Genomic DNA, 13,210 nt, shown 5'->3' on the forward strand with positions numbered 1-13,210 from the left:
AGTTCGAATCAAACGCAAACTTATTTATACCTATTAGTTGCATGAGGACCTGTGTTAACACTAACACTAACAGGGTCGGATAACACTAAAAAGATTTACTGGTAGGCATTCACTAATATTGTTTTAATAATAATAACAAACTCTTATATAGCGCATTTCACAATAAACCGTAACAATGCGCTTTACATTAGTCCCCTGGTCATTGGGCCAATAAACATCCCTTTAATCTTTCTCAGCTCCCATTAGGGAGTATACAGCCCCGAGCTGCCGTGGCGCTCCAAAAGCTTTTCATTCACAATATCAACCTCTACCCTCGCAGGTACCCACTTATACCCCTGGGTGAAGAGAAGCAATTATAGTAAAGTATCTATCAAAAAAGGATGCAGGCCGGGACAATCAACTGGTATTTTTTTTATTTGGGCTAACAAAACGTTACAACATGTACTAACAACTTAAAGGAGTCCCAAGAAGGAGGAATATAAGAAGAACCATTAACCAAACAGTAATACACTTCGATGCAGCAGACAATGCAAGTAAAATTAGAACTTTTAAATGTTTCGTTTTGGTTCTCATTTGTGAATGATTGAGAAGAAGCGTTTCTTACCAGCCGTCGTATGCCCACAGACCCTGATAGAAAGCAATGCCATAAGCAAAGACGTTTCCTGAAGACCCCGCAAAAGCAGTGCTCGGAGTCAAATATTGTATATTTCCTATCAAAAAACAAATAACAAAACAGCATAAAAAACTGATACCAATAAAGGTTAGAGTAAACGATTTTCATCACTTAAGGCAGTGGAGACTATTGGTAATTACTCAAAATAAATTATTAGCATAAAACCTTACTTGGTGACGAGTAGTGGGGAGATGTTGATGGTATAAAGCATTGTGAGAAACGGCTCCCTCTGATTTTCCATGAATTAGATTTAGAAAGCTCAGATTTTGAATTTGAGATCTTGAAATCAACCAGTTAAACGCACACAACTTCGTGTGACAAGGTTTTTTTTATTTTGTTTTTATTATTGTGATTGAGCTCAAGTTTTCACAGGTTTGTTATTTTATGCATTTGTTGAGATACACGAAGTGAGAAGACTGACCTTTGACAATTACCAATAGTGTCCAGTGTCTTTAATGATAAAATTGCTCTAATATTATGTCAATCCAAATCAGTGGAAGAGTTTGTTTTAGGTGGCACAACCAGGGATAGGGAGGCAGGGGAGCCCGCCCCCCCCCCCCCAACTCACTCAGAGCCCTTTGGAAACTTCACAATTGCCAATCAACAGGGCAGTGTGTGCGACTCTTTAAGGTTGATCCAGCATTGTATGAATGTGATAAGGCACGGCTATTCCCAACAGACTGAGGATTTTGGGGACTGTACTGTCTTCAAGGGCAAAGCGTCAAACTCTAATGTGAGGCCAAGGGGTCAATATGCATTCTTCATCACACCTCAGCTATGGAGCTGAAAAAGGCGCACAAAGCAGTTTATCGTACTTCCTTTGACTACTGATACAAAGTTGAAGTGTTAAATAGTTTCTAATCGGTAGTTTCTATTTGCTACTCTGTAAAGGTAAGCACCCAAGTCTAGTGGTACCTTAGAAATGCCCTTCAAGGTTATGATAACGGCCAAGTGCAACAACCACACGTATGAGGATCCCTTGATTTAGTACCAGAAAGAAATAATAAATAACAACATCGTTTTGTAAAGGGTATACAAAGCTGTAAAAAATAACATAAGAAGCTCATCAAAGACTATGGTCTTTTAATGTACTGCCCTCCTGTGGCGCAGTCAGGTTGCTCATCAAGAGAGGGCGCCAGAGGCAAACCTTAAAGATACTGAGATTTGATGGGTGACAAGACTTGTTTTCAATTGCCCCTGAAAAGAGCGGGATTCCAACCAATGACAAATTTGACCTCTGGTTTGACGTGCTGACGCTCTGCCAACTGAGCTTTCTAGCCCTACATGTATGTTGGCAGTTTCCCTATTTTGTCAATAACTTCGTTCAGGTGTGCCATACAGAAATGCTAATAATTTATGTAAACATGTTCACACGCTGTTCCTGCAAACCTCTCTTAATTATGTAAACATTAGAAATACAAAACCAGACTTTTCTCTCATTCTGTGAGCAAAGCACATGTTAAGAACATTAAATCGCTGCAAATGTCAACAGTAAAGTCAACCAAATAATCACAATTTTATAATCACTGACCTTGAAAGAGCTTAATGAAACCAACAATGATGATGATCACCAAGGCTATGAGCTTGGCCGCAGTGAAGAAATTCTGCACTGCTGTCGCCCACTTGACGCTGGCGCAGTTGATGAAGACAATGAGTACTGTTGTTTGAGAGTAAGACAATGGGGTGGGGGGACAGAAGAAAGAAATTAAAATACAATCAAGGTTATTGATGCTTTGGAGTAACGATGGACAAAGAGGCATGGGGTTCAATGTCTGGACAACAACTGCAAATTGGAAAGACTTCCCCATAAAACTCCTAATAAGACTTAATTATTCAAAAGATGAAATTTTACAAAAAATGGGTCAAACAAATTCAAACATAAATTGCCATTGCTAAATAAAATATCTGAACTTTTATCCCCCAATAAAGTGACAGTTAGAAGGGCAAGAAAGAAAAACAACGGCAGTGTAGTCAAAGAAAATGCCTTGAATATAATAACATAGAAAACCATGTTTCTGTTATTACCCATTCTTCTCTCATAAACTAAAAAGGTGTTTGGAATAAAATGGTGTTTGCGTTTATGTTTTGTTTTTTACTTAAAGAGTGGATACTACGACTGCATAATTTTTTTGGGGAAAACTAATGTTGTACCACCCCTTTAAGGCATTAATGATATCATCAATCAAATGATGTTTATGTTGAGTCTGCCTTGATGTTGCTTAAAGTAAATGTTGTATAAGAATGTGCATCATCAACGGCCTAAAGGTGCTGTACCAATCCAACTTTCCAGAATGAATGAGCGTCCAACACTTTCATTAAACTCCCTCTAACAACTTCATTTCTGCATAACGCCAACAATTCTGAGGCCCGGTGCACTGATGTCCTTTGCAAGCTTTGCTTGCACGATTTCAACTCTCAAACGAGTCAAAGGTGAGAGGTCAAAGTGAAAGGCCAAAGTTCAACAAGAAAGTGCCTTTTAGAATTCCCCAGGCAAGCATCCCCTTGAAATGAAGAATGCCATTTATAAGAGCAGATTGCTTCATCAATGAATACCATTCAACAGGGCACTAATTGCGGCTTTAGAAGGCAACATTTCATACACACTGCTTTGCATCTCACTCAACGGTGGATTGGTGGAGTGCTCAGTGATGGAAGGGAATCATGAACCCTCACTCTTAGTTCATTCTTTTAACATGTTTAAAGGGATGGTACAACACTGTATTGCATTTGTAAAAATGTTTTTTTTTCTCTCTACCAATCATCATTTGTTCAAAAAGTCCTTCTGGATAAAAAGACACAGAGGATGGTTGAAAAATGGATCATGACCCACACGCTAAAGTTCATTCTAAAAAAGGGTTGGTACAACAACTGTCATGCGTTTGTAAATGGTTTTTCCCTACAACCGCAGGCCTGGAATTTCAGCTTTGGACATTTTGAAATGGCAAGGCCATTTTCATTTTGCAAAGGGCACTTGGGGAACCTTTTGAAGGGGGCCATATAGGTCAAGACCAGGGGCAACAGAGGCCCTAGCCCCCATGGCCTGCTTGAAATCAGGCCTTCTAAACAATTATCTTTCTTCAATAAGTGATTTTGTTTAAAAAGACAATATTTTGAAAAAAAAACCCTATCATGACAGCTTAAGGAGGGGGGGGGGTTCATATCTTGCCCTACTAGTCTTTATGATACAAACATGACAAAGGGATGTCCAATGGAATAAATTTTAAAATACAAATAATAATGACAACTTTTGCAAATGTGATTTTGAACCATGAGACTAGACTACCACATTTTTTATGGGCTCTTTTGAAATGAGTTTGTGAAATTTGTTGAATGATGCAAAGAGGTGTCGAAACAATGACTATGTACATGTACATAATAAAATGACTAAGCGATGTTGCGTGATAAATAATGACTATGCAATAATACGCAAAAATTGATGCGCAATTGTTTTGAGAAGTATCTCCATTGCCATGGTAGGAGTGACATGAAGCATTTGTAGAATTAATCTAATCCCGTCTGGCCTTCTAAGTAGACTGTTCGTCTGACTGAGAGCAGGCAGAAACTGTGGGTTAGGTGCCACCAGACCATTCAACCCCCATGGGTTGCAATTCCAAGAAGGAAATGACTAGTAACCTTTTGTATTGAGCCTCTCCTTTTGAAAAAAAAATGTAATCAACTTACTCTGCCTCATTCACTCATTAAATAGCTTTGTTTGTTCCTTAAAAAACATTGTTTGTACTCTTTCTTCATAAAGTATGGAAATAAATATAATTTTAAATTGAAATTGAATTGAATTTGCTATTTCATTCTCCCTTTTTTTTTAAAGACCTCAAATAACTGAATTTAATACTTTCAAATGCCTTTGGGTGAAGACCTTAAACTTTGATAGTTCAATTTAAGACTTTGTAATACTTTTCAAGGATCTGCAGAAACACTAAGGACAAAAGCTAGAACTTATAAAAGCACCACTTCATGCACATGCATTCTGAACTCATCAATGTGACTTCTGTCAACTCAATTCATAGTGAATTCACTGCAAGCCATCTTTACCGTAACACCACTACTTACAGATTGCTAAAATTGCAAATAACTTGACTGCCGCAACCGGTGGCCCGCAATCGCTATCAAAGAACGGCTCGGACACGTACGCCCCAAAGCTGAGCGCGATAATGGACAGACTGGATGGTTTGATGACGATGGTGGATGTCCAGGCGAACAGGTACGCAGGAATGGGTCCCACTGCGGCCATGAGGTAGGCGTACTCCGCCCCTGATTTGGGCACCATGGTGCCCAGCTCAGCGTAGCAAAGAGCTCCTGTGAGGGACAATGGATGACAATGACAGTGATAATGTGTGACAATGGAAATGAAATCAATGTTATAAACCTTACCACAAATACTCAGGCACATGCAAAAGGCGCGTGGAATTAGGTGCGTTCTGGGATAGCTAGGGATCAATTTTGATCCCTAGCTATCCCAGAATGCACCTCGTTTAACAGTTGGTGCTTGCGCAATGGGTATTTGTGAAAAGGTCTATATTGTGACGGAGGAAGATGGCACCCGGATACCAGAGGATCTTGAAATTGAATTTTAGAGGTACACATTTGGGTTGAATAGGCATTTGTATCTGCCTGGCAATGCTATCGTGTGTAACGTGAATATTCATTATTACCTGTACGATAATGCCCATAGCAAACGGCAGTAAGATTTGCCCTTCTTTCTCTCATCCAAAAGGTAAAATGAAAAAAGTCTTGACACAAAATTTTCCAATGTTTTTCATGTTTGTCATAAATTTTTGTTTCTTTCAGGTTTTTTTCTGGACATTTTGCCTGAAAAACTTAAAACCCCCAAATTGATGAAAGTTACAATGTTTGTACATGTACATTACAAATATTTGAAGCACCAATTTGTTGCATCATTTTTACCATGCATTTCAAACCATTCTGTGAGGAAATGAAATGTGCCAATTCACCCATTGTGTACACTCTAAGAAACAAAAAACAAAAGTGTGAAATCTGATCAAAATCTGCAACTGAAAATGAGAAAAATTACCAATGGGGGGGGGGGGGAGATCTTCATAGGTTGAGAACAATATTTAACGATTTAGGATTAGAAGAGATGAGACTTAAGTCCAAAACTACATGGGTTAGTTGTGCTACAGAAAACCGGACTGATGGTTGGATGATGATCTCTGTGATTGGACCAATGAGAAACTCCGACAGCCACAAAGCTGACCAATCGCAGCACTTCGTGTTGAACTACTCACTGATACAGATGGCCGCCATCAGCTTGACGGTTGTAATAGGCTTCTCACACTCGGCTCCAAAGAAAGGCTCAGTGACATACTCGGCAAAACTCAGAGCAATGATCGCCAACGACGATGGCTTGATCATGAGGATCGACACCCAGGCGAATAGGAACCCAAAAGGGTTCCCAAAAGTATCTTTCAAGTAATAATATTCCCCGCCCGATTTGGGGATAATGGTCCCCAATTCAGCGTAGCTTAGCGCACCTTGGAAAAAATTTGAAAATAATTAAATTGAAAATGACATTTGAAGAATAGAAGCTGCATTCTCAAGTTGTTTACCTTGGATGTGGTCTTTAGTATTAAAATGTATAACTCCCTTTTTGTACAGGGACAAACTGGATCAAACCAGACCAAACCAAACCAGACCAAACCAGATCATACCAGATCATACCAGACCCAGTTCAACTCTTCTGTCATGTCTGTGTGCTTTGCATACTATGCACATTGTTCCTGAGGACGATCGTAGTGATTTTGGAGAAGTTCAATGGAGATCCTTCACTGCACTTTTATGAGCGCCAGCCAAAAAACACCCAGAAAACTCCAGAGTAAATCAGAAAAAAACCCATGACGTGACAAGTACTTATCCAAAAATGGTGTAGAAAATCAGATCATACATGTTCTTATAGAAGACACACCAAAGAACCAGAAAAATATAAATCCATCAAGGACAATCCAGATCAAACTAAACGGAGTAGAGATCCTTCATCACTGTAGTAACCAGATCAAACCGGATTGAAGCAGAACAAACCAAGAAAATCCAGAACCAACAAGTTTCTCCAGGGTACCCAGAGCAAACAACTTTTGCTACGTACATGTAGGTTGTAACATTTATTTATCTCAGCGTCAGAATGTTTGTTTTTTTGTCATATTTTTTTTATTACACTTTTATCTTGATGAAAATGGATAATTGAGAATGTATAAATATTCAATGAAACTTATGATAGCAAATTTTGAGAATTTGAAATTTTAAACAATTTTGCGCAAAAAAATGTTCATGCCAAAGCTGCTTGGAAATGAAGACATGTTTAGCTTCAATGAAACCAGTTGTGATTGCAACCGGGATAAGATGATCTTCTGAATAACGGAAGCGATTGGACCAAGCTTCACCAATCAAAAAGCGTGTAATGGATGATCAATCAGGCTGTTCATCATGGTCGACCAATCAGGCAGTGTGTTATATACAGACGGCCAATCAGACAACAGTCTCCATACTCACTTATACAGACAGCGGCCATCAGTTTAACTAACAAAGGAGAGGGAGGGCACTCCGACTCAAAAAAGGACGTGACGGCATACGTGCCGAACGACAGAGCAATAATGGCCAGCGAGGAGGTCCTTAAGACCAGGACTGAGATCCAGGCAAATAAGAATCCAATGAGACTTCCGAACGTGTCCTTGAGGTAGATGTAATCTCCTCCTGATTTGGTCATGATGGTTCCTAGCTCAGCGTAACACAAAGCACCTTGATGTTCAGAAGAATCACACACGCAGGAAACCGACGTTCAGAAGAATCACACATCGAGGAAACCAAAAGGTGTTATTGGAAGTAGGTGTTAGTAACAGATTAAAAAGCAAGGGTCTTTGTAATTCAACCATTTGTGAGTTGGACTTGCATGATATCTGGTATATAGCCTTGTTCGATCACAAGTGAATGCTCAATTTGAAGGTCCCAGACTAAATCCAGTGTTGCTTTGCCGCATAGTTCAGGGAAGCTTTTGCACTGCAACCTCCAGGTCCCGATTTCCTGGCACTGCTTTAGCAAAGAATCTGTGCTTGCGTCAAGCATATTTTATGGGTTAGCCAGTGAATTTCGGTTTGTACTTATGTGTACTCCACAGGTAGCAGGGAAATTTGGCACTTGTTTGTAAGCGAAAAAATTGTGATCGTAAAAAATATGCAGAAATTGGCGGCAAGCAGAGGCATGAAAATGAGCCCTGACCAGCAAACTCTGGTGCCCTAGTCAGCTGAATATTTATTTCACAATCGTGTATGTAGGTGTTTGTCGTCCATTATGTAACTAAACAAAATTACCCTTAACCATGTCACATACTGTAAGCATTACTGGGTGTAGTCTGAGGAATTCAAACTGAGCATTCAGTTTTGACCATACAAGGCAGTGTACCAGACATTGAAATCAAACTCACAATGGCTCCTTACAAGTATAGAGGAATATGCCTGAAGAGTAAAAAATACATGAACAAAGAAAGTTAAAAGAAGTATACAAATCAAACTATATTTAACTTTCAGTGCAAGTATTAAAGAAACTAGTAACAGATTACCCCAACAACCGAACTAAAACTAAAAGAATAAGTTGGTTTTAGTAATGTGTCATAACAATTTCAACTTGACTTGATGATCAGTTTTGACTACATTTCAGGAAAAACATTGCAACCACTATCTCGAACAAAATTACATCTCCTCAACATGGAATTTGGTGAAGACTGAACTGATTATCTTGTTTGGATAACAAAATCAGATTTTCACATATCACATTATAAATTTGGTTCTAAACGTTTTGAAGAAGTTTCAACCTTTCACATCCTTGTTTTCCCAAGTGCTCATTAAACACTTATTACTTCCTTTTTTGTTTTTCTTTGAGTCACCCCTTCAAGGGGGTTGTGATGTCACAATCAAAGTAGGCCAGTGGCTTTACATAGTATTACGAATCTCAACAAGGTACTGTGAGTGCGCGGCCTCCCGCCGTATTATATCTAAGGAAAGCGTACACGTGCGTGCTGCAACTTGGTGAGAGTTCATAATTCCATTTACAACCACATTCCTGGTTTGATGACGACAGAGCCTTAACAAACTAATGCCTAAAGGCAGGTTCACACAGGCACCCATAACGAGAACGAAAACGAGAACGATAAAAATGCACGCCCTTGATTGGTTGAATAAGCGTGGGCGTTTTCTGCGCAGAGCATTTCAACCAATCAAGGGCGTGCATTTCTATCGTTCTCGTTTTTGTTCTCGTTATCAGAGCCTGTGTGAATGGGCCTTTACTTGTTTCCTGGCTTACCCATGACAGAGAGAAGACCACACAGCAACCAGACTATCAGACTCATCCCAACACTCTCGGTCTGGGTCAGGACTCCCTTGGGTGACACAAAGATACCTGAGCCAATCATGGTTCCCACAATCAGGGCGATACCACTGATGAGTCCAACCTGGAGGGCAAATTGAATCATAGTTGTCCTTATTATACATTTGTTTTGCAGTAACACCATGTGTGTATCGCCATGTGCTTGCCAGGTAGATTACATTCTTTTGATGAGAACTTGTATTGCTTTATATTCTAAAACCGCGGAGTAGATTTTTGGAATTTGGGAGACTTCTCAGTTCTGAAAACAACTGTCCTGCTTTTTAACTAATACCTGGTCGTAAGGTAGAAAATGGGCCGGGACAATTACAGCATAGGAAATAAATTAAAATGAGAAGGGGAAGGAGATGGGTACGGCTGCCATCTCTTCTTAGCGCTCTTTCCCTTTGATTTGAGATCAAGTTTTTGCTTGTTGTATTTCCTGCAGGCACAAACATCAGAGTCCCAAGTACGACATCCAGATCGTCAAAAGGTCTCACATTCGGGAGGGAAACCCTCAAGACTATGGAGTGTTTTGTTATTATAATTCAAGTAAAAAAACACAAGACTGCCAGACTTGTCCAATTATGGAGCTAGCCCTACATATGTTGGCAGTCTCACGTTTTCATCATAATCTAAGTAAATTTGTCTTTGTTTCAGCCCAAATTAGTATTAGTAAAATGACAAAAATTGAAAATCATATTTGTTACCTGTCTCTTGAGTTTGACTCCTTTGCCACCCTCCACCGACACCCCGTCCCCATCCAGCGGGACCTTCTTCTGTAACGGCTCAGTCCCGCCATTGGTCGTCGGTTCTAATGCATAGGTCTTCTTCTTGTTCTCCCTCTCCCTTAGTTCAGCCATAACTGACTGCTACTCTCTCTCTCACTCTAAAAAAACAAAACAAAAATCCAAGGATTTAAAATTTGAAACAGTAATTTTTGTAAATCTATTTTATCTCTTGGTAGAATTTGAAATTGTAAGAAACAATTTTTTTTTTTTGGCAAACTGAAAGTTGTTGTTAAGTTGGTTTAAGCTTTCAACTGCTTAAACGTAAGCTTAAAGGAACACGTTGCCTTGGATCGGACGAGTTGGTCAAAACAAAAGCGTTTGTAACCGTTTTCTATAAAATGCATATGGTCGGAAAGATGTTTTAAAAGTAGAATATAATGATCCACACAAGTTTGCCTCGAAATTGCGTGGTTTTCCTTCTACTGTGCGAACTAACATGGTCGGCCATTTATGGGAGTCAAAATGTTGACCCCCATAAATGGCTGACGTGTTAGTCGACGAGGTAAAAGGAAAACCACGCAATTTCGAGGCATGTTTGTGTGGATCATTGTATTCTACTTTTACAACATCTTTCTACCCATATGCATTTTATAAAAAACGGTTACAAACGCTTTTCAAAGACCAACTCGACCGATCCAAGGCAACGTGTTCCTTTAAGTTTTCAACCAAAGTTCAGCATTTATCACCAGGCCTGGAACTACACACAGGCCATAGGCTCCATTGCCCCTGGTCTTGGCCTTGGTGCCCCTTCAAAAGTTTCCCATACTTTAAGATTTTACAACGGAATTGCCCTTTGCAAAATGAAAATGGCCTTGTCCCCTCAAAGATGGATTTCCAGTGTGAGTTGGTGGGCAATCAATATCACATATTGACCCCCCTGCACGCGCGTCACACGCGGCGACTGATGCCACGCTCACCATGTTGGTGGTCAGTAGGTTTACGTGTAAACGCCACGTCACCTAAAAATGCGCACTTCACTGGATAACACACGTTGACATTGACTACCAATATGGCGCATTCAAGATTATTCTGATGATGAATGTCAGGTGAAATGGGTCAATACAATGTAATACCGTTTGGAAGATAAGTGACAAATTTTTCAAACAGGCATAGAGGCTCTACATTGTTACTGCTCAGGTTCCCCCACCCCTTCCAGAAGTCCAACATTCAATTCAACTCAATTCAACAATGGACATTTAATTGTCATGTCGACAGAACAGTTAGGCATACAGTTGAAAACAAATAACAATGAGTATAACCATTAAATATGTATGCTAGATGATTTAATAGCAATAATGTACAAACGCTTCAAAGGTAATAATTATAAAGAAATACACGTGATAGTCAACATGCAGGAACAAAAAGTTACCTTGAATATTACCATAACCAGATTCATAACAAACATCTGCTCTCTGGGGACTTGAATATTCAGCATTATCATTTACTGCACGATAGGAATGCACTGATTTTTGATGAAAAAGATTATATTTTACCATAGTTTGTCCACTGACTTTTTAGGGTAACACTGAGCCAAGGATTGCCCTAAGAAGCAAATGAGTAGTTTTGCCAAGATTGAAAGTTTTTAATTTTTCCCCCTACATCGGTTTGTGATGAGCGCTGTTAACTCGTTGCTTTCACGAGTCCTACGGAAATTGAAGCTACGGGCGTAATACTCTGTCAATAATTCTGTCAACTGAGTTTGCTTGAGAGTTGAAACAATCTAACTAAGCTATTTTGAAAGTGTACATTTATTTATGTTGCTGGGACTGAAAAGAGGAATTACTGGTTTCTGTTGAATTGTTATTCATTTTTCAATGCACTGTCAATATACACATCCAGCAGAAAGAAAATTATGAAACTGAAAGTTGACCTAGAAACAGGTTTAGCAACTTGCACTATTTTTCATCTAGAACAGAGTAATATTGTAAAGTCCTTTTCCTGATCATCACTAACATTCACTTTTAATGTGCAATGAATGTGACAGGATGTAAAAGAGCTCACTATTTAATCATTTGATCCACATCCAACAGCACAATCAGATCCAATAACAGGATGTACATGTATAAGACACAGGAAGAATAGTTCAGTTTTCAGATGTGGGAGGAATACCCAAAATGGGGGAAATCCCAACTGGGCCCAATTTCATAGCGCTGCTGAGCGGCCGATGTGATTTCCATTTCATAGCGCTGCTAACCGGAAGCACACGAAAAGGCATTGCTTACTTCAAGAAAAGGCATTGCTGCACGAAAAGGCATTGCTAATCTGCAAGAAAATAATTGACGTCACAATGCAAATCCATAGTTACATTAAGCATGCAATATGACCGCCCAATTTTTTTTGCTAACCTGTGAAATACGCTTGCACCTTATTGCTACAGGAAGCACAAAAATGTGCTCACCGATAAGCAGTGCTATGAAATTGGGTCCTGGTAGGGACTGAAATCCCAATCCACACGCAAGGCTCCTGTGCGAGGTTGGCTCCACCTTGGAGGAAGACAATTTCCTCCATGGTTCTCGGAAGTGAAAGGCAGGGAAAAAACACTGAGCCAACCTGGTCCCCTCATTGTTCTAGCCAGTTTTGAAATTAATGTTCACATTTTTCAACCCTGATCAAGCGCCCCCGGCGACAGGATGATTTTCAAAATCCAAAAAGATTAATTCTATACTCTTTGATGACAGACAACTATCCTTATTTATTCATGATAGCTCCAACAGAGCTGTAAACTTAGACTGGTTGCAAAACAGCTGGAACAGATTTCCACTTGTCTTCGATTGATGCTGATTACATAAGCATTAAGGCTAGTTCATACCTTCCGCAAATTGTTAAAGTGAAGCAGATTTCCCTGCGTGACGATTGGCAAACAGCACCAACGAGATTAAACAGGATTTGCATTGCCTCTAGCTAGCTACCAGGCAATCTTGGTTGTCTAGCTGGTAAACTGCTACAGAATTGCACAGGTCAGGGATTTGTATGTCTGTGATTTTTTCACAGAACTCGTGTATTCAATAATACAATCAGTGTAAGTTTAAAACCAGAGATAATAGCTTTATTGTTGCTTTATGTAATTCGCTTAGCATGAAGTGTATGTACACCAGGCTAATTATACAGTAAAGATGCAGATAAACTTGAAAGGTGAAATCGAGCGGGCAATAAACACTGGATTGTTCCCTTCAGCAGACTTCTGTTCCCAAACAATAACTGCAGCAATGACATACATGTACATTCAAACTTGATACATGTAATCAAGTTCAACATGAAAAGCAAAGTTTGTCTGTTTTCTGCAACATTATTTCTTCTCAAATAGTCATACAGTCTATGAGCCAAGGTAAGTTTTTGAAACTGAGATTTAAGCTTCCAAGTT

The 13,210-nt window shown here is 39.5% G+C and overlaps 1 protein-coding gene across 9 annotated transcripts in view; it reads right to left on the reverse strand.

Moving 5' to 3' along the window:
- The window catches only part of LOC139934396 (b(0,+)-type amino acid transporter 1-like), a 70,143-nt gene that overhangs the window by 19,069 nt on the left and 37,864 nt on the right, over positions 1 to 13,210 (reverse strand). For 7 of the 9 annotated variants that reach the window (XM_071928609.1, XM_071928611.1, XM_071928607.1 and 4 more), the window contains 5 exons: positions 9,769 to 9,947; positions 8,999 to 9,146; positions 4,742 to 4,987; positions 2,205 to 2,330; positions 605 to 710 (listed from right to left, as the gene is read on the reverse strand). In XM_071928609.1, coding sequence (XP_071784710.1) covers positions 605 to 710; positions 2,205 to 2,330; positions 4,742 to 4,987; positions 8,999 to 9,146; positions 9,769 to 9,921 — 779 coding nt within the window. In that variant the 5' untranslated portion in view covers positions 9,922 to 9,947. Of the gene's footprint in view, positions 1 to 604; positions 711 to 2,204; positions 2,331 to 4,741; positions 4,988 to 5,937; positions 6,184 to 8,998; positions 9,147 to 9,768; positions 9,948 to 13,210 lie in introns of all 9 variants that reach the window. The other 2 variants (XM_071928610.1, XM_071928615.1) reach the window with 1 other exon arrangement.

Source organism: Asterias amurensis, chromosome 3 (genome assembly GCF_032118995.1).
Source record: "Asterias amurensis chromosome 3, ASM3211899v1".
Classification (NCBI taxonomy): Eukaryota; Metazoa; Echinodermata; class Asteroidea; order Forcipulatida; family Asteriidae; genus Asterias; species Asterias amurensis.